Consider the following 25,728-nt stretch of genomic DNA (forward strand, 5'->3'; position numbering starts at 1 on the left):
CTCTTTCTCTGTCACGTCTGTGTAGTTGTTCCTCTTTCCTCTGTCACGTCTGTGTAGTTGTCCCTGCTTTCCTCTGTCACGTCTGTTAGTTTGTCTCCTCGCTTTCCTCTGTCACGTCTGTGTAGTTGTCCCGCTTTCCTCTGTCACGTCTGTGTAGTTTGTCCCTGCTTTCCTCTGTCACGTCTGTGGTAGTTGTCCCCTGCTTTCCTCTGTCAGCGTTGTGTAGTTGTTGCTTTCCTCTGTCACGTCTGTGTAGTTGTCCCTTTCTCTGTGCATTTCTGTTGAGTTGTCCCTGCTTTCCTCTGTCACGTCTGTGTAGTTGTCCCTGCTTTCCTCTGTCACGTCTGTGTAGTTTGTCCCGCTTTCCTCTGCACGTCTGTATAAGTTTGTCCCTGCTTTCCTCTGGTCACGTCTGTGTAGTTGTCCCTGCTTTCCCTGTCACGTCTGTGTAGTTGTCCCTGCTTTCCTCTGGTCACGTCTCTGTAGTTGTCCCGCTTCCTCTGTCACGTATGTATAGTTGTCCCTGCTTTCTCTGTCACGTCTCTGTATAGTTGTCCCTGCTTTCTCTGTCACGCCTGTGTAAGGTGTCCTGCTTTCCTCTTGACGTCTGTGATAGTTGCCCTGCTTTCCTCTGACGTCTGTGTAGTTGTCCTGCTTTCCTCTGACGTCTGTGTGGTTGTCTTCTGTATAGTTGTCCCTGCTTTCCTCTGTCACGTCTGTATAGTTGTCCCTGCTTTCCTCTGTCACGTCTGTATAGTTGTCCCTGCTTTCCTCTGTCACGTCTGTATAGTTGTCCCTGGGGTCGCTAGCATTAGTGGATCATATTAGGGTAATGTTGTGCAATCATTTGGGACATGAAGCCTATTTGAATCATTATGGGACTCAGACCATACGTAGCAGTTTAAACCTGGAGCACAGTTCATGACAAAAACACTGTTCCATGATTAGTGAGGATTATTAGGGTAGATTTATAGGACTACTGTTCAACCCCTATTGTACACTTTACTAACCTTCAATATTTCATGGATTGAACAATAGGGCAACTTTCAGGATTAATCAAACCACTGTGCAACCGTGCATAAAGGCTCTCCAAACTTTAAAAAAAGAATGATTCATACATACTTTCCTAACCCCCAAATTTGCCTAAATAATTTAAAAATCTACCAGTTGGTGCTGAATTGGAGATGAATATGCATATATTTAGATGGCTTTCTTTCATTGATCCCTATATTCTGAACCCGTTCTCTCTATGTATTCTGTCTACAAAATTCMAATTAAAGATATACCGTATTTAAACGGATGTCTTAAGATAAATGTACTGAAAATCCTATTGAATGAAAACTCCACAAGAAAATCTGTTGGGCAGCAACTGGGAGGGTTTTCAGCGGTTTAATTAAATATATTCAGCGCACGCACCATGCCTGCAAAGCCCATTATGCACCTGTGTAAGGTAAGTCTAAACACCAACTACAGAGAAACACCAACAAAGTCGGAAACAACCCCTTAGCAGATTAACACAGCCACCTTGTCTGATATTAAGGCAATGGCCTGATTCCATCGTTTACTTGTTGGGAAACAGCCATGATGTATCGTATTAGTGTCTAAGTGATGAGTCAGTAGAAAAACAAGTTAATGATCAGGTGACTGCAAAATGGGATTGGGAACAAGCATATTAATCACGGTTAACCCACTGGGACCACACTGGTTGAATCAACATTGTTTCCACGTAATTTCAATGAAACTACACTGAACCAACGTGGAATAGAAGTTGAATTGACGTCTGTGCCCAGTGGGAAGGAGACATGTCGAGCTGACAGAAATACCCATCCAAAGCTGCTAAGCCTATTATGGGTGCCTCGAGAGAGCTCACCTCTCGTGCAAATTTCTCTGCCTCTGCCCTCAGCTCCTTCTCCAGATCCAGGTTTTCCTGCAGGGCCTCGTACTCCTCCACGGCAAACAGCGACACTGGAAGCATTAAATATCTAATCAGAACAAGTAAAACGGCACAAAATAATCTACTGACAGCGCACCTGTTTCACCTGCATATTTCATGTGTAGTTCAAGCTTTCTTGCATATTTCCCTATATCCCTTTTATCTGGTCAGTTGGCCCTAATCCCTTTTATCTGGTCAGTTGGCCCTAATCTTAACACTGACCTTAACCTTAATCCCAACCCTAACTTTAGTCTTAATCCCTAACCTTAATCTGCAAACTGGTAACCTAAAATATAAATTAAAACTCTTACATTCTGTAATTAGCAGGCAGTATAAAACGTTATGGAAAACCTTGAAACTCAAGGGGGAGGGGGAATTCACTTTCACAACCAACATGCTCCCTGAAAAGCAAGCCAGCAGACCAGGACCAAATGAATAGTGATTTTGCTTTTTGATAATTTTCTGTAAGAAATATGCCTCCAGTCACTAAGGATCACCCAGCATTCACGGCATAGTGAGGGGGTAGAGGCTTCACTTGACTCTTCTTTCTGTCAAATGTAACCCCACTCAAGGTTACGCTGCACAAAAAGCCACAGAGAGTAGGACACCTTAATTTCCTTGCAGAAAGGTGGACARGGATGTTACACTAGTCTCTTTGGAGTCAAAATATTGCAGTGGAGAAGACTCTCTGACCTCTGTTGTATTTTGCCAAGATCTTCTTTTGTCGGACTGTCTCAGCAATCAAAACCATATTATCATGTTTTTCCTTCAGCAACTACAGTGAAGAGAGGAAGAGAACAAGACAGAAGAGAGTTGATTTGATTGTGCTGTTAATTGATTTCTCAAATAACTGAATTGCGACACTACTGTTAGAATACTGTAGGTGGAAATCATTCTAGGTTTCAATGTATTCTTTGTCCTAAWTGTATGAATGTGCATAGGCCTACACTATGATAACATAATAAGGACATTGCACATGATTCATCTGTTTCACTGAGAGGATCAACACAGATTTTCGGATTTTGAAAAAAAAGCTACAAAAAAAAGCTCTGACAAAGGCCAAGAGGCTGACATGTAAGCTTAAATAAAATAAGTGATACAAGCAAGAGTAGTGTGCAGCTTTTCTTTGAAACTAATAGCAACAAAAAGTATTTTTAAACAACTCCCAAATCTATATTCAGACTTACTTCTTCTCTGATGTCCCTTAGCTCGTCTCTTGTAGCCTCATGATCAATGGTGGCTTGCTTTTTCTCCTCCAGTGTCAACTCAAATTTTTTCTTCAGTTCTGGCCCATGAAAATTTGAAATAAGTACACTCAATCTTGCAATCAATGATCAATTATGTTGTATGTACTAGAGCGTAAAGAATTCCAATAGGGCCAGGTCTATCGGTCAAATAAGTAACAACAAAAGAGATCTCTTCCATTCATCAGGAATGCCATCTAAGACAACCTCTGATAGATCTGAAATCTGTGTGTAATATCAATGTATCAGTGTATGAGCCAAAGCGGTATGGACAATATTTGGAACAGCTGCTGTGGATATGTGGGAAAGGCGACAGCAGGGTGACATCCAGTACCTGTGATGGTGCTCTGGCAGTGGGCTGATAAGCACTCTTTTTCTACCTGGGTGTCCCCACTCTCCTCCTCCTCTTCTTCATCCTCCAGGCCGATCTCAGCAATGGTCTCCGGCCCCAGGTGGGCCAGGTACAACATACTCTTCCTCTTCAAGGAGCAGTTCTGCCGGTTCAACTGGAGGAAGAAAGAGAGAGAGGGAGAGAGAGAAACAGATCACCTTATAACCATATGAAAAACAGATGCAGAAGAGGCTGACTGAACTCTTTCAGAGCWTTCACATAGAGAGAACCTGGTGCATTGGATTTAATATAATTGGCCTTTTTCCTCTTTTGTCATTAGCATGCAATTATGCAGGTTAGCGCTATCATCATGAATCTTGTTCTGGAGATAGATCTGCAGAGTGGTTACTAGCTGGTGKAACCGCAAAGTKATGAAATCTGATTTTAAACCTAACCTTAACCGTAACCTCAACCCTAACCTCAACCACACTGCTAACCCTAATGCCTAACCCTAACCTTAAATTAAAGGGGCAATCTGCAGTTCCTTCTTCCAATTTTAATGTTTTAAATTATATATATATATATTAGTATTTTAAATTATATATATATATATATACATATACACACATACAGTTGACGTCAGAAGTTTACATACATCTTAGCCAAATACATTTAAACTCAGTTTTTCACAATTCCTGACATTTAATCCAAGTAAAAATTCCCTGTCTTAGGTCAGTTAGGATCACCTCTTTATTTTAAGAATGTGAAATGTCAGAATAATAGTAGAGAGAATTATTTAGTTCAGCTTTTATTTCTTTCATCACAATTCCCAGTGGGTCAGAAGTTTACATACACTCAATTAGTATTTGGTAGCATTGCCTTTAATATTGTTTAACTTGGGTCAATGTTACGGGGTAGCCTTCCACAAGCTTCCCACAATAAGTTGGGTGAATATTGGCCCATTCCTCCTGACAGAGCTGGTTGTAACGGAGTCTGGTTTCTAGGCCTCCTTGCTCGCACATGCTTTTTCAGTTCTGCCCACAAATTTTCGTATAGATTGAGATCAGGGCTTTGTGATGGCCACTCCAATACCTTGACTTTGTGTCCTTCAGCAATTTTGCCACAACTTTGAGAAGTTTGCTTGGGGTCATTGCCATTTGGAAGACCCATTTGCGACCAAGCTTTTAACTTCTGACTGATGTCTTGAGATGTTGCTTCAATATATCCACATAATTTCCCTACCTCATGATGCCACTATTTTGTAAAGTGCACCAGTCCCTCCTGCAGCAAATACACCCCCACAACATGATGCTGCCACCCCCGTGCTTCACGGTTGGGATGTTGAACCCATCTTCAATGCTCTTACTGAGGAAGGAGGTTGGGCCAAGATCTCGCGATACATGGCCCCATCCATCCTCCCCTCAATACGGTGCAGTCGTCCTGGCCCCTTTGCAGAAAAGCATCCCCAAAGAAATGATGTTTCCACCTCCATGCTTTCATGGTTGGGATGGTGTTCTTGGGGTTGTGCTCATCCTTCTTCTTCCTCCAAACACGGCGAGTGGAGTTTAGACCAAAAAGCTCTATTTTGTCTCATCAGACCACATGACCTTCTCCCATTCCTCCTCTGGATCATCCAGATGGTCATTGGCAAACTTCAGACGGGCCTGGACATGCGCTGGCTTGAGCAGGGGACCTTTGCGTGCGCGGCAGGATTTTAATCCATGACGGCGTAGTGTGTTACTAATAGTTTTCTTTGAGACTGTTGGCCCAGCTCTCTTCAGGTCATTGACCAGGTCCTGCCGTGTAGTTCTGGACTGACCCTCACCTTCCTCATGGTCATTGATGCCCCACAAGGTGAGATCTTGCATGGAGCCCAAGACCGAGGGTGATTGACCGTCATCTTGAACTTCTTCCATTTTCTAATAATTGCCACCAACAGTTGTTGCCTTCTCACCAAAGCTGCTTGCCTATTGTCCTGTAGCCCATCCCAGCCTTGTGCAGGTCTACAATTTTATCCCTGATGTCCTTACACAGCTCTCTGGTCTTGGCCATTGTGGAGAGGTTGGAGGTCTTGTTTGATTTGAGTGTGTGGACAGGTGTGTCTTTTATCAGGTAACGAGTTCAAACAGGTGCAGTTAATTACAAATGAGTGAGGAACAGAAGGAGTCTTTAAAGAAATACTAACAGGTCTGTGAGAGCCGGGAATTTCTTTACTGGTTGGTAGGTGATCAAATACTGTGTGTCATGCAATAAAATGCAAATTAATTACTTAAAAATCATACAATGTTGATTTTCTGGATTTTTGTTTTAGATTCCAGTCTCTCACAGTTGAAGTGTACCTACATGCTTTGTAAGTAGGAAAACCTGCAAATCGGCAGTGTATCAACAATACTTGTTTCCTCCCCACTGATATATACACACACACACACACACACACACACACACACACACACACACACACACACACACACCACACACACACACACACACACCACACACACACACACACACACACACACACACACACACACACACACACCACACACACACACACACACATTTGACCTTAGATGTACCCCATTAGAAACCCAAATATAAGCACATTCTACTCCTTTGTTTGTAAACAATGTAAATGTTTAAAAAACGATGTACAGCCTCAAAACATGGTTCAAACTATAATTTTGATACCATGGATGGTCAATCCCTGCATCCATAGCTCTGTCCATGAGTTTAGTTACATTTCTCCAGCCACATCCCTCGTCTGTTTACCAAATTACTGGTGGAGTTCGTTATTGTTCAAGCTGCAGATTGCCCCTTTAAGACCAAAAAAGCAGTTTGTTTCCATTCATTTCTACATTATAGCCAATTTTGATTTTGCAGCTGACCCATCTAGCGGAAATCACTCACTTCTGCCTCCAGGACAAGACTTATCCCAATAAACATCAACCTGCTGCAATTACAGTCAAACTATTATAGTTGTATTATAGTAAAGTGTCATGCACAGATAATAGGAAATGTGGCGCAAGATATGTCAGATAAAATGTTGGTCCGATTTCTTCATTCATCGTCCCGTCAATCACACTGTGCCTGTAAGTGGCATCGGGGAAGGATGCACAAGCAATAATCAGCCATCTCAATACAAAGAGCCAGGGGAAAGGCCTGATGACAATGTATGTCTGCTTTTAGACACAATCACAGTATTTTATGAAACACATCTATTTACAGTACATCCCTCATTCCTATGGCATGCTGGACTTTGTATCCCTTTTCTTTACAAATTCCAAATTTGATCAGTTCAGCCTAAGCCATCCATATTGAACTGGCAGTATGAAACGTTCACATTTTTTGGTTCTATCATCAAGACGTCCCTTGTGCCAATTTAGGCATACTACTACTAAGTAAAGAATAATGAAGCCTAAGGCAAGACGATGGATGAAAATGACGCACATTTGTTGATGTGATTTGGGACAGAAAGTGTGAGGAGAAAAAGGAAGCAGAGCTATAAAAGAGGCATGTATTAATGACATCCTAGTCAGTGCAGAATGCAGCAATTCCATCTTCTGATGATGCCCTTTAAAGCGCATATTTTAAAAATGCAATCAACAATACATAACACAGAATCATAGTCTTTGATAATAATCTACTATTGATGAGAGCGAATGTATGAAATTGCATACTCAGGCATGCTCGCAGGAAGGCTATCCGCGGCGCTTCAGAGGTCACGATTACAAAGTCACAGCCCCCTCATCTTCCTTGAGCAAACATCAACACAAAACATCTGATTTGACTGGCGACAAATAGCAGGCTCACGCTATTATTGCTTTTTAATTCAAAATGTTGGAGCGTTTACGATTTTTCTTGAACTTTTTTTCTCTCTGGCTTTCCTTGTGTGCTGTTGGCAGGCAAAATTAGCAGCACTGGGCTCAAGAAAATTAAATACATTTTCACGAGGGTCAATAAAGCTGTCTTTTTACTTGAAACCTACCAAAATACACTACCGGTCAAAGATTTTAGAACACCTACTCATTCAACGGTTTTTCTTTATTTTTTACTATTTTCTACATTGTAGAATAATAGTGAAGAGAATATAGTGAAGACATCAAAACTATGAAATAACACATATGGAATCTTGTAGTAGCAAAAATGTGTTTGAAGCTACCTTTCTAGTTAATAGGCTTAAGTTAGAGTGTACACTTCCTCTTCCAATGATACAGCCACCTTGACTGATATTAGGGCAATGGCCTGATTCCATTGTTTACTTATTGGGAAACACCTGTGAAGCATTATATTAGTGTCTAAGTGATGAGTCAGRAGGAAAACAAGTTCATGATCAGGTGCCTGCAAAATGGGATTGGGATCAAGCATATTAATCACAGTTACCCCACTGGAAACACACCGGTTGAATCAATGTTGTTTCCACGTCATGTTGGGAGGTCAAAATAATTAAAAACAATCAACCAAATCTATTAATTTATAAATGTTGATTATTTCTTAATTCACCTGATGATAAGACAAGACGTGAAAATACATATTTTRCGCTAACATATGATGGGGGTCCCTGGGTCACAGGTTTTCCTGGGAAGGGGTCCCTGGGCACATTTTTTTAAAGACCCCTGGTCTAAGTCAAGTCTACAACTTCATTCTGATCTGGTCATTAGACTAAAGTGGTGTCATATCACAAAACCATAGAAGGTAGGAGGTGCCTTAGGAGATCTATTCCAGAGCTACCACACCRGATTTAATCATCAAGCCCTTGATTAGTGAATCAGGTGAGCTAGTTCAGGGCTACAACAACATTGTGAAACATCTGGGGGTCCCTGAGTAGAGGTTTGAGAAGCACTGCACTGTAAGACTTTTCTGTAAACAGTAAAACACTGTAGAATGAACAATAAAATACCTTCAATGTCTTTCACGTAATAAATTCTGTAGATGGCACTGCATTATGGGCAAAATGCTGAAAAATACTGMTATAAACTGTAGTTGGAAGCTTCCTGTAAAYATTACTCTTCTGAATACCAGCCCTACCTTGTCACAACACAACTGATTGGCTCAAACGCATTAAGAAGGAAAGAAATTCCTCAAATGAACTTTTAAGAAGGCACACCTGTTAATTGAAAGGCATTCCAGGTGACTAACTCTCGAAGCTGGTTGAGAGAATGCCAAGAGTATGCAAAGCTGTCATCAAGGCAAAGTGTGGCTATTTGAATAATCTCAAATACAAAATATATTTTGGTTAATACATGATTCCATATGTGTTACAGTGGCTTGCGAAAGTATTCACCCACCTTGGCATTTTTCCTATTTTTTTGCCTTACAACCTGGAATTAAAAAGGATTTTTGGAGGGTTTGTATCATTTSATTTACACAACATGCCTACCATTTTGAAGATGCAAAATATTTTTTATTGTGAAACATACAAGAAATAAGACAAAAAAACAGAAAACTTGAGCGTGCATAACTATTCACCCCCGCAAACTCAATAATTTGTAGAGCCACCTTTTGCAGCAATTACAGCTGCAAGTCTCTTGGGGTATGTCTCTATAAGCTTGGCACATCTAGCCACTGGGATTTTGCCCATTCTTCAAGGCAAAACTGCTCCAGCTCCTTCAAGTTAGATGGGTTCCGCTGGTGTAGAGCAATCTTTAAGTCATACAACAGATTCTCAATTGGATTGAGGTCTGGGCTTTGACTAGGCCATTCCAAGACATGTAAATGTTTCCCCTTAAACCACTTGAGTGTTGCTTTAGCAGTATGCTTAGGGTTTTTGCCCTGCTGGAAGGTGAACCTCCGTCCCAGTCTCAAATCTCTGGAAGACTGAAACAGGTTTCCCTCAAGAATTTCCCTGTATTTAGCGCCATCCATCATTCCTTCAAACATCCCCACAGCATGATGCTGCCACCACCATGCTTCACTGTGGGGATAGTGTTCTCGGAGTGATGAGAGGTGTTGGGTTTGCGCCAGACATAGCTTATTCCTTGATGGCCAAAAAGCTCAATTTTAGTCTCATCTGACCAGAGTACCTTCTTCCATATGTTTGGGGAGTCTCCCACATGCCTTTTGGCGAACACCAAACGTGTTTGCTTCTTTTTTTCTTTAAMCATGTCTTTTTCTGGCCACACTTCCGTAAAGCCCAGCTCTGTGGAGTGTATGGCTTAAAGTGGTCCTATGGACCGATACTCCAATCTCCGCTGTGAAGCTTTGCATTTCCTTCAGGGTTATCTTTGGTTTCTTTGTTGCCTRTCTGATTAATGCCCTCCTTGCCTGGTCCGTGAGTTTTGGTGGGCCGGCCGTCTCTTGGCAGGTTTGTTGTGGTGCCATATTCTTTCCATTTTTTAATAATGGATTTAAATGGTGCTTCGTGGGATGTTCAAAATTTTGGATATTWTTTTATAACCCAARCCTGATCTGTACTTCTCCACAACTTTGTCCCTGACCTGTTTGGAGAGCACCTTGGTCCTCATGGTGCCGCTTGCRTAGTGGTGTTGCAGAGTCTGGGGCCTTTCAGAACAGGTGTATATATACTAAGATCATGTGACAGATCATGTGACACTTAAATAAAGTCCACCTGTGTGCAATCTAACTAATTATGTGACTTCTGAAGGTAATTGGTTGCACCAGATCTTATTTAGGGGCTTCAAAGCAAAGGAGGTGAATACATATACACGCATCACTTTTCCATAAATATTTTTTTAGATTTTTTTGAAAGAAGTTATTGTTTTTCATTTCACTTCACCGATTTCGACTATTTTGTGTATGTCCATTACATGAAATCCAAATAAAAATCCATTTAAATTACGGGTTGTAATGCAACAAGATAGGAAAAACATCAAAGGGGATGAATACTTTTGCAAGGCACTGTATTTCATAGTTTTGATGTCTTCACTATTATTCTACAATGTAGAAAATAGTAAAAATAAAGAAAAATCCTTGAATGAGTAGGTGTTCTAAAACTTTTGACCAGTAGTGTATATATTTGATATGCTATAATATGCTTGCACCAATCCCATTCAATTACAGTAAAATACAAACCTCTTCAATTAATTTAATTTATTTATTCATTCATCCATTCATTACAATTACTGAAGAAATATTACAGTAAAATGGATTACGGTAACATGCTGTACTGTAAATTTACAGCATTATACTGGCAGAGGAGTTGCCAGTAAATGACTGTAATTATATAATACAGCTGTGTTGGTGTAATGATTACAGTAGGCTCATTCATTTACAGTTTTATGATGTATTGTATAATACAGCACTGTGTTTCTTACTGTAAAACATTTTACAGCATCCCTGTGTGAAGCAAAATTACAGTATTTAGCTGGCAACTATACTATCAGTATAATGCTGTACATTTAGAGGGAAAAGTTTTACAATGTGCTCTAGTTACTTCACGAAAGTAATGRGCAAATACAAGATAAAAAGGGAAGCCCCATCATTTGACATTTACACTTTTTTCCCTGGACAACAGTACAATATTTCCAAGTGGTTGTTGTCGACAACAATTCATTTGTATCATGTGTTCTACATTCTTTACTATTTTCACACATATGTGGTGAATTTTCAAAACTCTTAGTACAAAACTCCAAACTGGTWACACTTGCAATGCACCAAGTCTTAAATTGTAATCTTTCATTGTGAATTCATTTTGTTTGTAGACATCTTTCACTATACAATCATTGATCCAAAATATAAGTTTACTGTGAAATACTGGTTTAATCACCAAAACACAACATATTGATATCTTCTCAATTTAGTTATTTTAACAACCAGCAAAAACCAATAGCAAAATATTTAAGATACATTTTTCAAAATTGCCTTTTGAATGTAAATTATGAGTACTGTAAATTACAGTATATTACACTTTTTTCACATTAGGCAATACATTTGCACTACCTATTAAAATTGACTGAAAATCAAGTTACCATCGTTTCTATCCCATGTGTGATCAAAGATGTGATCATGTTTAACAATGTTTAGTAGGCACTAGTTTGCATCAAGCATGCCTTGAGCATTTGGCCATAGGTTCTCATTGAAATCGCAATAAATATCCTCATTGTTCATGCACCTGGGGAAAAACCTTTTGCCATTGCGAATCCAAGCCTGACATAGGTCTGGATTTAAATAACTGCACTGCTAAATGACTAAAATATAAATTTAGTACCCCTCTCCATATTTTCAAGCATAGTTTTGAATGTATCATGTTATGGGTATGCTTGTAATCGTTAAGGACTGGGCAGTTTTTCAGGATAAAAAAAAWATATATAGAATGGAGCTAAGCACAGGAAAAATCCTAGAGGAAAGCTGGTAGCTTTCTACCAGACACTGGGAGATGTCCTTTCAGCAGGACAATAACCTAAAACACAAGGCCAAATCTACACTGGAGTTGCTTACCAAGAGGACAGTGAATGTTCCTGAGTAGCCGAGTTACAGTTTTGACACAAATCAGACTGAAAATCTATGACAAGACTTGAAAACGGTTGTCTAGCAATGAGCAACAASCAATTTGACAGAGCTTGAAGAATTTTGAAAAGAATAATGGGCAAATATTGTACAATCCAGGTGTGCAAACCTCTTAAGAGAATTACCCAGAAAGACTCACAGCTGTAATCACTGCCAAAGGTGATTCTAACCTGTATTGTGTGAATATTTACAGTACTAGTCAAAAGTTTGGACACACCTACTCATTCAAGGGTTTTTCTTTATTTTTTACTATTTTCTACATCAAAACTATGAAATAACACATATGGAATCACGTAGTAACCAAAAAAGTGTTTTATATTTGAGATTCCACCCTTTGCCTTGATGAGAGCTTTGCACACTCTTTGCATTCTCTCTACCAGCTTCATGAGGTAGTCGCCTGGAATGCATTTCAATTAACTGGTGTGGAATTTATTTCCTTCTTAATGCGTTTGAGACAATCAGTTGTGTTGTGACAAGGTAGGGGTGGTATACAGAAGATAGCCCTATTTGGTAAAAGACCAAGTCTATATTATGGCAAGAACAGCTCAAATAAGCAAAGAGAAATGACAGTACATCATTACTTTAAGACATGGTCAGTCAATCTGGAACATTTCAAGAACTTTGAAAGTTTCTTCAAGTGCAGTCTCAAAAACCATCAAGCACTATGATGAATCTGGCTCTCATTAGGACCTCCACAGGAAAGGTAGACTCAGACTTACCACTGATGCAGAGGATAAGTTCATTAGTTACCAGCCTCAGAAATTGCAGCCAATTAAATCAATTTTAGAATAAGGCTGTAATTTAACAAAATGTGGAAAAAGTCAATGGGTCTGAAAACTTTCCGAATGCAGAGTACAAAGGTATGTACAGTACAAAACTACAAATACCTAGGTGTCTGGCTAGACTGTAAACTCTCCTTCCAGACTCAGATTAAACATCTCCAATCCAAAATTAAATCTAGAATCGGCTTTCTATTCCGCAACAAAGCCTCCTTCACTCACGCCGCCAAACATACCCTAGCAAAACTGACTATCCTACTGATCCTCGACTTCGGCGATGTCATTTACAAAATAGCCTCCAACACTCTACTCAGCAAACTGGATGCAATCTATCACAGCGCCATCCGTTTTGTCACCAAAGCCCCATATACCACCCACCACTGCAACCTGTATGCTCTAATCGGCTGGCCCTCGCTACATATTTGTCGCCAGACCCACTGGCTCCAGGTCATCTATAAGTCTTTGCTAGGTAAACCTCCGCCTTATCTCAGCTCCCTGGTCARGATAACAACCCCCACCCGTAGCACACGCTCCAGCAGGTATATCTCACTGGTCAGCCCCAAAGCCAACACCTCCTTTGGCCGCCTTTCCTTCCCGTTCTCTGCTGCCAATGACTGGAACYAATTGCAAAAATRGCTGAAGCTGGAGACTTATATTTCCATCACTAACTGTAAACATCAGCTATCCGAGCAGCTAACCGATCGCTGCAGCTGTATATAGCCCATCTGTAAATAGCCCATCCAATCTACCTACCTCATCCCCACATTGTTTTTATTTATTGTTCTGCTCTTTTGCACACCAGTATTGTAACGCTCGTCTGAAGAAGTGGACCAAAGCGCAGAGTGGTACATGTTCATGATAATTTATTCACCAAAAACACTCAAGCAAAATAACAAAGTGAGAAACGAAACAGTTCTGTAAGGTGCAGAAACTAAACAGAAAACAACTACCCACAAAACACAGGTGGGAAAAGGCTGCTTAAGTATGATTCCCAATCAGAGACAACGATAGACAGCTGCCTCTGATTGGGAACCACACTTGGCCAAAAACAAAGAAATATAACACATAGAATGCCCACCCTAATCACACCCTGGCCTAACCAAAATAGAGACTAAAAACCCTCTCTATGGCCAGGACGTGACAAGTATTCTACTTGCACATCATCATCTGCACATCTATCACTCCAGTGTTAACTTGATAAATTGTTATTACTTGCTACTATGGCCTATTTCTTGCCTTACCTCCTCACGCCATTTGCACACACTGTATATAGACMTAATTTTTTTCCTATTGTGTTATTGACTGTACACTTGTTTATTCCATGTGTAACTCTGTGTTGTTGTTTGTGTCGCACTGCTTTGCTTTATCTTGGCCAGGATGCAGTTGTAAATGAGAACTTGTTCTCAACTAGCCTACCTGGTTAAATAAAGGTTAAATAAAAAATARAAAAAATAATTCCTTCAAATTTATACACCTGTTGCTGACAGGAAGTAACGTCAGCACAAGAACTGTTRGTGGGCGAGCCGCACACAAGCCTAAGATCACCATGCGCAATGCCAAGCATAGGCTGGAGTGGTATAAAGCTTGCCGCCATTGGATTCTGGAGCAGTGGAAACGTGTTCTCTGGAGTGATGAATCACGCTTCACCACCTGGCAGACCGACAGATTAATCTAGATTTGGCGGATGTCAGGAGAACGCTACCTGCTCGAACGCATTGTGCCAACTGTAAAGTTTGGTGGAGGAGGAATAATGGTSTGGGGCTATTTGTATAGTTTGGGCTAGGCCCCTTAGTTCCAGTGAAGGGAAATGTTATCGCTACAGCACACAATTACATTCTAGACGATTCTGTGCTTCCTACTTTGTGGCAACAGTTTGGGGAAGGCCCTTTCCTGTTTCAGCATGACAATGCCTCGTTCACAAAGCGATGTCCATACAGAAACGGTTTGTCGAGATCAGTGTGGAAGAACTTGAATGGCCTGCATGGAGCCCTAACCTCAACCCCATCGAACCCCTTTGGGATGAATTGGAACGCCGACTGCGAGCCAGGCCTAATTGCCCAAAATCAGTGCCCGACCTCACAAATGCTCTTGTGGCTGAATAGAAGCAAACCCCCGCAGCAATGTTCCAACATCTAGTGGAAAGCCTTCCCAGAAGAGTGGAGGATGTTATAGCAGCAAAGAGAGGACCAACTCCATATTAATGCCCATGGTTTTGGAATAAGATGTTCAACGAGCAGGTGTCCACATACTTTTGGTAATGTAGTGTATCATACTTTTTATGTTTCTACTTTACAGATATACATTTTCATTATGTAGTTCTCAAAATCTGTAGTAGACAAACCAGTTTACATGGCAAATCTACAGGTTTACCAAACGTTTAAGAACAGTCGGATTAAGTAATAGTKAAATGTATTTTAACAAAAGACAAGATCATTATATCAAAAGTAATGTGAGCATTGCATTGTGAAAGGCATTTACTTTATATGAACATGCATTGCAATGTGAAACAWTATTATTTCTAGATGAAACACTGATTAAGTTTGGTGAAAAAGTGACTGTATGAGTTTGTGTGTTGTACTTAGTCAATTGAAAATGTACTTAGAATTTTGAAACAACTGTAGTAAGAGTTGTGAAAATGTACCACATACTGTACTTGTGAAAATGTACCACATACTGTACTTGTGAAAATGTACCACATACTGTACTTGTGAAAATTGCACCAAAGCAATAAAATAAAACTGTAATCGAATAGCATTTCAAACATGACAAAATATGCAAATACGTAGATGGCCATATAGATGCCCAATAGCAACTGTAATAACATCAAATAATCCTTATTGAAAGAGCACCATCAGAGTTCTCCCCAGAACATTTTTTTTAAAGAAGAGATAAACGTTATAGCAAAAACATTCATATGTGTAGAAAGCACAGCTGCATGTGGCCAACCATGCCTGGCTGGGACTGGATTGTTGGGAGGAGGAGGTATTGTACAGAAGCTCTCCTCCACCCCTGGCAGAACTGCCAGGTGGAAGCAGAGGGCTTCTGTCCAAAGAATTGTGTGGGTAATGATTAGAGTGATGAGTCCAGCTTCAGCGGGCTGAGAAATCACTCTGCCCACTCTGAATCAGACCTAGACATTTGGCAAGCATTTCACAAAATAACTGTACACTGGATTACAGGACCAATTTTTGGACAGAAAATGTTAGTAAAGTTTTTTGCACCAAGAATGATGGTGTCTACAGAGAAATTAGGTGCAATATTTGTTTCAAGGGAAGAATTGGGAGCATACAAAGGGCAAAGTCCTTCATTGCTCGTTAGGCTGACCCACCTTGGAGGCCAGGGCTTCCACACTCTGTCTGCATGTCCTCTCTATGTCCAGGTTATCCTGAATGCTGTTGACCTCTTCAATGACCATGTGGGACACTGTAGGAGAGTGACAGAAACAACACTGTTGAACACCTCCAATCCAGCGTAAACATTGTGCAGTACTTTTTTTTCCTTTATCTGCGATTGATTGAATTGGSGTCTAAGTAATTTATCTATTTTTATCAATAGCAGAGTTTATTTGTAATTTTTATTGAACCTTTATTTAACTAGGCAAGTCAGTTAAGAGCAATTCTTATTTACAATGACGGCTTACCCCGGGCCAAACCCGGGCCGACGCTGGGCTAATTGTGCACCGCCCTATGGGACTCTATGGGATTGTGATATAGCCTGGAATCAAACCAGGGTCTGTAGTGACGCCTCTAGCACTGTGATGCAGTGCCTTAGACAGCTGTGCCACTCGGGAGCCCAAAACTTTAAGCCTAAACTATATTTCTTGTTGGCATACRGTAGGCAACATATTTGCCATGTGGTCTGATTCTAAGGTTCACCTTATAGAGCCCCACAGTGGAGGTGTCATAATACCCATAAAACCTAGCAGTCAAACAGGGAAACAGGGAAACACTTAAAATAAGTTCTGTATTTTGTGCAGGCTTACCCTGGCATGACATTTTGATAACCATGTAAATCTCTCTCGGACAAGATTACTTTTACCAATATATTCGMTTCTATTTACACCCAGATTCGAAAAAGCTAATTAGCATTAAAGTAGACATCATGCAAAGCTACAAATCCCTGCAAGCTCCTGCATGTCATCTCTAGCTGACACGTTTGCTAGCAGGTATTGTGTCAATTTAAAACTTACACATGACAGTTTACAGAATTGTCCATTTAAATAAATGTTGACAATTTATTCATTTCTACATTTAGCTAACATTAGAATTCAGAGATTCTTACCTTTGCCTCGATTCGGCAGTCTCGTCCAGATCATCATGGTATTTGTAGTTCTTTATGATAGCCACATTAGCAGCTAATTCACYTTTCATTTTTGGGGGGTAAATACAGGTGAATATATTTATAAAAGTCACCTTCTACTAGAGAAGTTTACACGGTTATCAAAACGTCACACCAGGGTAAGCGTACACAAAACACAGCCCTTATTTTAAGTGTTTATAAAAACCCCTATGGGAAAAAATGAATGGTGGAAAAAAGATTGGAACCAAGATTGACCTCTAGGTTTTATGGGTATTATGACTCATACTGTGGAACTCTATTAGAGCTCATATCTTTATGTTGTTTTATGTTTCAGTCTTGAATATCATAAAGTTTTTTTTGCATGTCTTTGGTTGGAAATATTTAGTTGCTTTTACAATTAGCCTTGCATCCCAAGGTTAGAGGTAACGTTACACCTCAAGGATGAGACGACTAGGGAATTGTGCACATCTTATGCACTTTTTACAAAACAAGATAAGCAAGATAAAAATGTACATTTCTGTTGACACACTTACTGTGGKATCTGATACTTTTTCTACCTTTACTAAGAAATATACTCATGTCAACACAAGGTCACAACACTTGACAATATACACTACTGTTCAAAAGTTTGGGGTCACTTAGAAATGTCCTTGTTTTTGAAAGAAAAGCGCATTTTTTGTTCATTAAAATAACATCAAATGGATCAGAAATACAGTGTAGACATTGTTAATGTTGTAAATGACTATTGTTGCTGGAAACGGCTGATAGTACCCGCAAAACACAAGTCTCAACGTCAACAGTGAAGAAGCGACTCCGGGATGCTGGCCTTCTAGGCAGAGTTGCTGGCCAATAAAAATAAAAGATTAAGATGGGCAAAAGAACACAGACACTGGACAGAGGAACTCCGGAGTCGCCTCTTCACTGTTGACGTTGAGACTGGTGTTTTGCGGGTACTATTTAATGAAGCTGTCATTTGAGGACTTGTGAGGTGTCTGTTTCTCAAACTAGACACTCTAATGTACTTGTCCTCTTGCTCAGTTGTGCACCAGGCCCTCCCACTCCTCTTTCTCTTCTGGTTAGACAGTTTACGCTGTTCTGTGAAGGGAGTACTACACAGCGTTGTACGAGATCTGCAGTTTCTTGGCAATTTCTCGCATGGAATAGCCTTCATGTCTCAGATCAAGAATAGACTGACGAGTTTCAGAAGAAGGTTATTTGTTTCGGGACATTTTGAGCCTGTCATCGAACCCACAAATGCTGATGCTCCAGATACTCAACTAGTCTAAAGAATACCAGTTGTATTGCTTCTTTAATCAGAACAACAGTTTTCAGCTGTGCTAACATAATTGGATTAGCAAACACAACYTGCCATTGGAACACAGGAGTGATGGTTGCTGATAATGGGCKTCTGTACACCTATGTAGATATTCCATAAAAAATCTGCCGTTTTCAGCTACAATAGTCATTTACAACATTAACAATGTCTACACTGTATTTCTGATCAATTTGATGTTTTTTTAATGGACAAAAATTGCGCTTTTCTTTCAAAAACAAGGACATTTCTAAGTGACCCCAAACTTTTGAACGGTAGTGTAAGTATGTATGTTTGTGGTTTCTTTTGTGTCAGACATTTGCCATGAACCACATTTATTCTCTTTTCAATTTAAAAAGAAGTTAAATAATATGACTAATGCCACTGAGGTCTTATTGATTCTGCTTTCCGGAAAAATCACAACATCAGTGGAACTATGAAAACACATTTGAGACTATGTAAAACCACTATAGGAAGGTCAAAGAAAACAACCTCCCTGCAACAATGGGTGCATTTTATTACAATTTAATTAATGTCATTGTGTGTTCATGGTCAGACATGACAAAAGATTATAGAACCATGATGGATCATTTCACCAGAGTGGTTAGTTAGTGTTTATTGATGGAAATTGCTGATGGAAACTCAAAAGGGCATGAGATTGACTGTAGGATKAAATATTAACATTATGCGACCATTTTCTAGCCCCTGATGTAAGACTTTTTAAACTGTGAAGTATAAAAGCTCCCTTTAGCCKAAAAAAAACTTTCAGAGACACACTTAATGCTCTAAACGTTGACTTCATTTGCAGGCGTAATCACAAACCCCAATAAAAGAGAACAGGCTTACTGCCACTTAACTAATTAAACATTGTGGTCGAAGGGGAAAAATAGGAATTAATGCCGTTAACACAGGCCTATCCCTTCCCAATGACACCTAATTGAAACTTGATGAACGTCTGTGCCTGCGATATCAAAGTTCCTCCTGCACCCTCTCCACATAAGTCATTCAATAGCACTTAGCTGACAGTTTCATCCCAGCATCTCTGTGGCTCCGCTCTTTCACAGACTCCATAATGCCCAACACACTCAACACCAGCAAAGGACGCCTTGAAATAAATTACACGTTAATTGTAATTACTGGTAGGCATGGTAAATAAACAGGCCTGGAAGTGGAAAGTGTACAAGTGCGGGGCGACTGGGGTTCTGACATGTCAGAATTGGCAGTCTTAATTGTACGTTTCGGCCTCACCATCATCGCTCCATCTTTTTCTCCCCTCTTTTTCCCTCCTGTCGGGGAAGACAGTGATTACCCCTGTGCTGACGTGCGGTATAATGGTATCAGCGAGCAGACAGAGCAGTGAATTAAATTGTATCTGCAGCCGTACTGAAGCCTTGATGAGGGGGCAGATGCCTTTGTGGTCTTATCATTATAACACAATGGTCATGTTGTCATCAACCTTGCCATCGTCAATTGAAAAGACGTGATTGTGTGTTGGGGGCTTTTTTCTCTCCCTCTTCGTCCCGTCGTTTCTTTGTGAATAGGAGCAATTTTCTCAGAGCTATGAAATCACGTAATAGGTCCTAATATGCAGCTGCTTGGCATAGCAAGGCAGCCTCTATTAAATTGGAAGTCAAACAAAATATGTGTTTTTGGGCTGGAGAAATAGTAGATGTAGGAGCAGAAGCCACATTTATTCAGATGAAAATCCCTCGACTGACGTGATTACAAAGAACAACTATTTCAACCATCTCTGACAATATTTATACCTTCTAAAATTCCAGAGATCAAATTACTGGCTTTAGTGGTTTGTGTGACGCATTTTGGTTTTAAGAAAAAAATTCCCTGCGAAAATACACAGAAATGCATTGTATTTCAAGCACATTTGTATGTGTGGAAGGAAACAGAAATAGTGGAGAAGAAGCAGAGAAGACGCTTTAAGTGTCATTTTGCATACTGAAGACTAGTATTTACAAAAGAAAATCATATGACTGTACGTTTCTCTGATATAACTAAAGGTTAATCAATTTGCATTGACAGAAGTGGCAAGCAAAAGAGTAAACAAAGCCGTGTTACCGCCTAAAGGGTGTGCCTTTTACCCAAGGTAAATGACAAACACACATTGTTCATAGTGAGTCCAGGGTTCAAAGGTCACAGCAGCAGAGATAGTGTGGTTGATAGCATGAAAAGAATGCTATGGTAAACATTACATAACAGAACTGTAGGTGTTTACAGTCCCTCCTGTACAATCCCTGACTCGTTGCCAATGATGCATATGTTACCAGGAGGAAAACAATAGCAAACTGATATGTAAGAATATCAGATCAATATTAGATCAATCATCTTTGACAAGAGATTGATTTGACTAAAACATTTTTTTTCCTTAAAAAAAWAAAAAATGTTCTCACCTTTTTGAAACTCTTCGAGCCTTTTGACTGCTTCGTCTCTCTCTGCCTGCATCCGTTGCCACTTATATGACCAAAGCACAAAAGAGAACAATTGTATTTATTTACATTGGTGTCCTACCTTCATTGAGCCAGTCTTTGCAAGATCATACTCCACTTGAACTCAATCTGAGAGTGACATTTCAGTGGGAGAACAGCTGAGGTCATGAAGATGATGGACTCTGTAAAAAGGCTTCCCAATATGAACCTTAACAAGTGCTATATAAACCACCACCACATAGCTGAAAGTGAAATGATGAAAGCAAAATCCTCCAAAATTCAGACTACATTGATATCTCCGAGGCACAATGCATACAATACATATGATATGAGAATGAACGTTTATCACAACAGCATGTAAATCTGATATAATACAATTAATGAGCTCTTTTCTCTCTTGAAAGCATTGCAGTGAAAGTACTGGCTAGTTCAAAGAGTCCTGAGTAGTATAATATGTACAGGGCAGTTTATGTTCGTATGCCATGCTAAAATAACCACTATCTGGAGAAATGTAGGGAAATGGCACTGATTGAATTTGCCTCCAGGTTTTCCAAGCCATGTCTGCCATGATTCTAAGCCCTGCTATAGCACCACAATAAAGCATCTCTCTCTCTCTCTCTCTCTCACACACACACACATATATACGCACACACAGTCCCATACACACAGTCTCTCTTTCACACGTACAATCATTGAACAAAATAAGCAAACCTTAATTTTCTTTCATCATTAATCACTATCAATCATTAAGTGCAAACACAGTTGAAATAACGCACACCTCCCCAAGACCTGTTGCATGGATACCTATACACATTAACTGAACAGTTATAACAAGCCTTATACAACACTGACCTCCATGGTGGCTCTCTCATGCTCCCTCTGAAGACCCTCATACTCATGGACAGCTGTAGGGATCAAAGGATTCCAGTCAGTCATCTTCAACTGTTCATCATCCCACAAGAGGAAACATACTTGAACTCTTATTGGGTTTCTTAAAACAGAACAACCATGTGGAAACATATCTATTAATTCCAACCCAATGACTGCCTCACATGCTAAGTGAAACATGACTATTACTCACATAAACCTTAACAATTATCTCAATGCTCTGCTACATATACTTGAGTTAGTTTAGATTAAAACCACACAAAATAATGTTTATCAATATAGAAAGACACGGAATAAAGGCTGTTCCAAACCCAGCTGTTTGCCAAGATCATCAGTGCCTCATGAGCGAGCTTTTTTACAAGGTCTGGGCAGGCTTATGTATAGTTCGCTCCATAAAGCTGTATCTATGAATGCCTGGATCTTTACAAAGAACTGGATGTTGGAATGTATAGCCACTGTGAAAGGAGATCGAAAACGTCAACAAAACACACATTATTTTGATCATCATTTGATGTTGAAGCTCTCCCTTGGGCCATTATGTTTCATTCTCAGGAGGCATAACAATAATAGATTCCTACACAGTGGTATGATAAAAGTCTACTACTGTACCTTAACTACTACAGCTGAGGATAACTGACTTACACTGAACAAAAATATAAACGGAACATGCAACAATTTCTGAGATTTTACTGAGTTACAGTTCACATGAGGAAATCAGTCAATTCAAATAAATGAGGCCCTAATACATGGATATCACATGACTGGGAATACAGATATGCATCTGTTGGTCACAGATACCTTTAAATAAGGGGCGTGGATCAGAAAACCAGTCAGTATCTGGTGTGACCACAATTTGCCTTATGCAGCACGGCACATCTCCTTCGTATAGAGATGATCAGGCTGTTGATTGTGGCCTGTGGAATGATGTCCCACTCCTCTTTAATGGCTGTGCGAAGTTACTGGATATTGGCAGGAACACGATGTCGTACACGTTGATCCATTGCATCCCAAACAAGCTCAATGGGTGACATGTCTGGTGAGTATGCAGGCCATGGAAGAACTGGGACATTTTCAGCTTCCAGGAATTGTGTACAGATCCTTGTGACATGTGGCTGTGCATTATCATACTGAAACATGAGGTGATGGCGGCGATTGAATGGCATGACAATGGGCCTCAGGATCTCGTCACGGTATCTCTGTGCATTCAAATTGCCATCGATAAAATGCAATTGTGTTTGTTGTCCGTAGCTTAGGCCTACCCATACCATAACCCCACCATCACGAGGRACTCTGTTCACAACGTTGACATCAGCAAACTGCTCACCCACACAACGCCATACTGCCATCTGCCCGGTACAGTTGAAACTGTGATTCATCTGTGAAGAGCACACTTCTCCAGCATGCCAGTGGCCATCGAAGGTGAGCATTTGCCCACTGAAGTCGGTTACGACGCCSAACTGCAGTCAGGTCAAGACCTCGGTTGAGGACAATGAGCACGCAGATGAGCTTCCCTGAGACAGTTTCTGACAGTTTGTGCAGAAATTATTTGGTTGTGCAAAACCAAAGTTTCATCAGCTGACCGGGTYGCTGGTCTCAGACAATCCTGCCCGTGAAGAAGCCAGATGTGGAGGTCCTGGGCTGGCGTGATTACACGTGGTCTGTGGTTGTGAGGCCGATTGGTCGTACTGCCAAATTCTCTAAAACGACGTTGGAGGCGGTTAATGGTTGAGAAATTCACATTCAATTCCCTGGCAACAGCTCTGGTGAACATTCAGTCAGCATGTCAATTGCACGCTCCTTTAAAAGTTGAGACATCTGTAGCATTGTGTGATAAAACTGCAAATTTTACATTGGCCTTTTATTGTCCCCATTATAAGGTGCACCAGTTTAATGATCATGCTGTTTAATCAGCTTCTTGATATGCCACACCTGTCAGGTGGATGGAATATAATGGCGAAGGAGAAATGCTCACTAACAGGGATGTAAACAAATTTGTGCACCAAATTTGAGCGAAATAAGCTTTTTGCGCATATGAACAATTTCTGGAARCTTTTTTTTCAGCTCATGAAACATGTGACCAACACTTTACATGTTGCGTTTTCTATTTCTGTTCAGTGTATATGTAACATAATCAGCATTGGTTGCTTAGTAGATACCCTACCGTGAGGCACTGCGCATTCATATTTAAATCMGAAAACCTGGTCAAGTACTATTTCCTTTAGGGTACAACATTCCGGTCACGTGAATATTCAACACCGCTGCTCTAACACCACATCATGCTGGCTAACCGCACCCCTACCCCCAACGCCTCCTCACTCTGAATGTAGTGATTCATTTTTGCTGGAGTTGCACACTCAATGTTTATTCATATGGTGTTCCAAATAATATGCAAGTGATTCAGAGGGCACCTCAGACTACACTGACCTCGTATGCACCTTTTGTTATTCCCCCTTTCGATGTGGAAACATTTATTGAATAAAGAAATATGAGGAACAGAAAGACAGTTTAAATCAAGTGTGATGACCATCCGTTGTGAATTCATGTCTTTTGTGGTGAGAGAAATAAGCCTAGAACTTCTGAGGAAGTTCTATATATATATATGGCTAAAAACCCAGGATGACGCCTGAGAACTTCCTCAGAAGTCTACTATTGTTAGTCAATKGATATGGCAAGGTCTTTCTTCAGCAAGGGCAAATTAAAAATGTGTGCAAAATAAACAAAAATCCATCGAAAACATAGATAAGACCCCTCAGATAAAGCTAGGCTACATTATTCCTTACATAAGTTCCCCTTGCCCTGAACGCAACAACAGCGCTCTAACTAATGAGTACTAAACTGTACAGACACAAATGAAGACAGAAAAAGTCATACGTTTAATTCAAGTTYGGTTACATTCGAGTTGAAGACGTGTTATTTACATGCCTCAAACCACCGAAAAGAATTGGCTACGTATCCATGTTTAATGTCAACGGTTAACGTCAGGGCAGGCTATGAAAGAGCTGGAGTCATCGAACTGCAAATACATAACGAATATTTCGAACATAAAGCTACAGCCTTCACTCTAACCTAGCCATGCGACTAAGAATAACTCTTACCTTGATTGGACAGCTCTGTAATGAGTTTCATTTGAAATAGTTCCTCTTGGGCCGCCATTGTGAGAAAGTATATTTACAGTACACATCAAGGTGGTTACACATTACGTGCAACAGGAACTACCTTGATACCTTGACACACCTGTGCACAAATCTCACCTTTGGCCATTGTTAAATCTGATCTAGGCTTCGAATGCTTGTTTTTTTCCCTTGATCAACGGTTTCTGTTGACTTAGAACTACAGTGCATTCGGGAAGTATTCAGACCCATTGGCTTTTTCCACATTTTGTAATGCTACAGCCTTGTTCTAAAATGTATTAAATAGTTTTTCCCCTCATCAATCTACACACAATACCCATAATGACAAAGCAAAAACGAGTTTTTAGAAATGTGTACAAATTGGAGTCTTCTTGGGTATGATGCTACAAGCTTGGCACACCTGTATTAAGGGAGTTTCTCCCAATCTTCTGTGCAGATCCTCTTAGGCTCTTGTTAYGTTGGATGGGGAGCGTCGCTGCACAGCTATTTTCAGCTCTCTCTCTCTCTCGTTCAATCAGGTTCAAGTCCGGGCTCTGGCTGGGCCACTCTAGAATATTGAGACTTGTCCCGAAGCCACTCCTGCTTTGTCCAGTTGGAAGGTGAACTTCACCCCAGTCTGAGGTCCTTGGCGCTCCGGTGCAGGTTTTTAATCAAGGATCTCTTTGTACTTTGCTCCGTTCAGCTTTCCCTCGATCCTGACTAGTCTCCCAGTCCCTGCCGCTGAAAAACAACCCAACAGCATGATGCTGCCACCACCATGCTTCACCTTAGGGATGGTGCCAGATTTCCTCCAGACGTGACGCTTGGCATTCATGCCAAAGACTTCAATCTTGGTTTCATCAGACCAGAGAATCTTGTTAATCATGGTCTCGGAGTCCTTTAGGTACTTTTTGGCAAACTCCAAGCA

General features: G+C 40.4%; 1 protein-coding gene across 1 annotated transcript in view; it reads right to left on the reverse strand.

Moving 5' to 3' along the window:
- The window catches only part of shtn1 (shootin 1), a 39,176-nt gene extending 14,242 nt beyond the window's left edge, over positions 1 to 24,934 (reverse strand). Inside the window, exons 1-8 of the mRNA XM_024007518.2 lie at positions 24,786 to 24,934; positions 21,655 to 21,707; positions 20,767 to 20,827; positions 16,079 to 16,173; positions 3,512 to 3,683; positions 3,121 to 3,218; positions 2,627 to 2,708; positions 1,871 to 1,965 (exon numbers count right to left, since the gene is read on the reverse strand). Of these exons, the coding sequence (XP_023863286.1) occupies positions 1,871 to 1,965; positions 2,627 to 2,708; positions 3,121 to 3,218; positions 3,512 to 3,683; positions 16,079 to 16,173; positions 20,767 to 20,827; positions 21,655 to 21,707; positions 24,786 to 24,843 (714 nt within the window). The 5' untranslated portion in view covers positions 24,844 to 24,934. The remainder of the gene's footprint in view (positions 1 to 1,870; positions 1,966 to 2,626; positions 2,709 to 3,120; positions 3,219 to 3,511; positions 3,684 to 16,078; positions 16,174 to 20,766; positions 20,828 to 21,654; positions 21,708 to 24,785) is intronic.
- Between the last annotated feature and the right edge of the window lie 794 nt (positions 24,935 to 25,728).

Source organism: Salvelinus sp. IW2-2015, linkage group LG18 (assembly GCF_002910315.2).
Source record: "Salvelinus sp. IW2-2015 linkage group LG18, ASM291031v2, whole genome shotgun sequence".
Lineage (NCBI taxonomy): Eukaryota > Metazoa > Chordata > Actinopteri > Salmoniformes > Salmonidae > Salvelinus > Salvelinus sp. IW2-2015.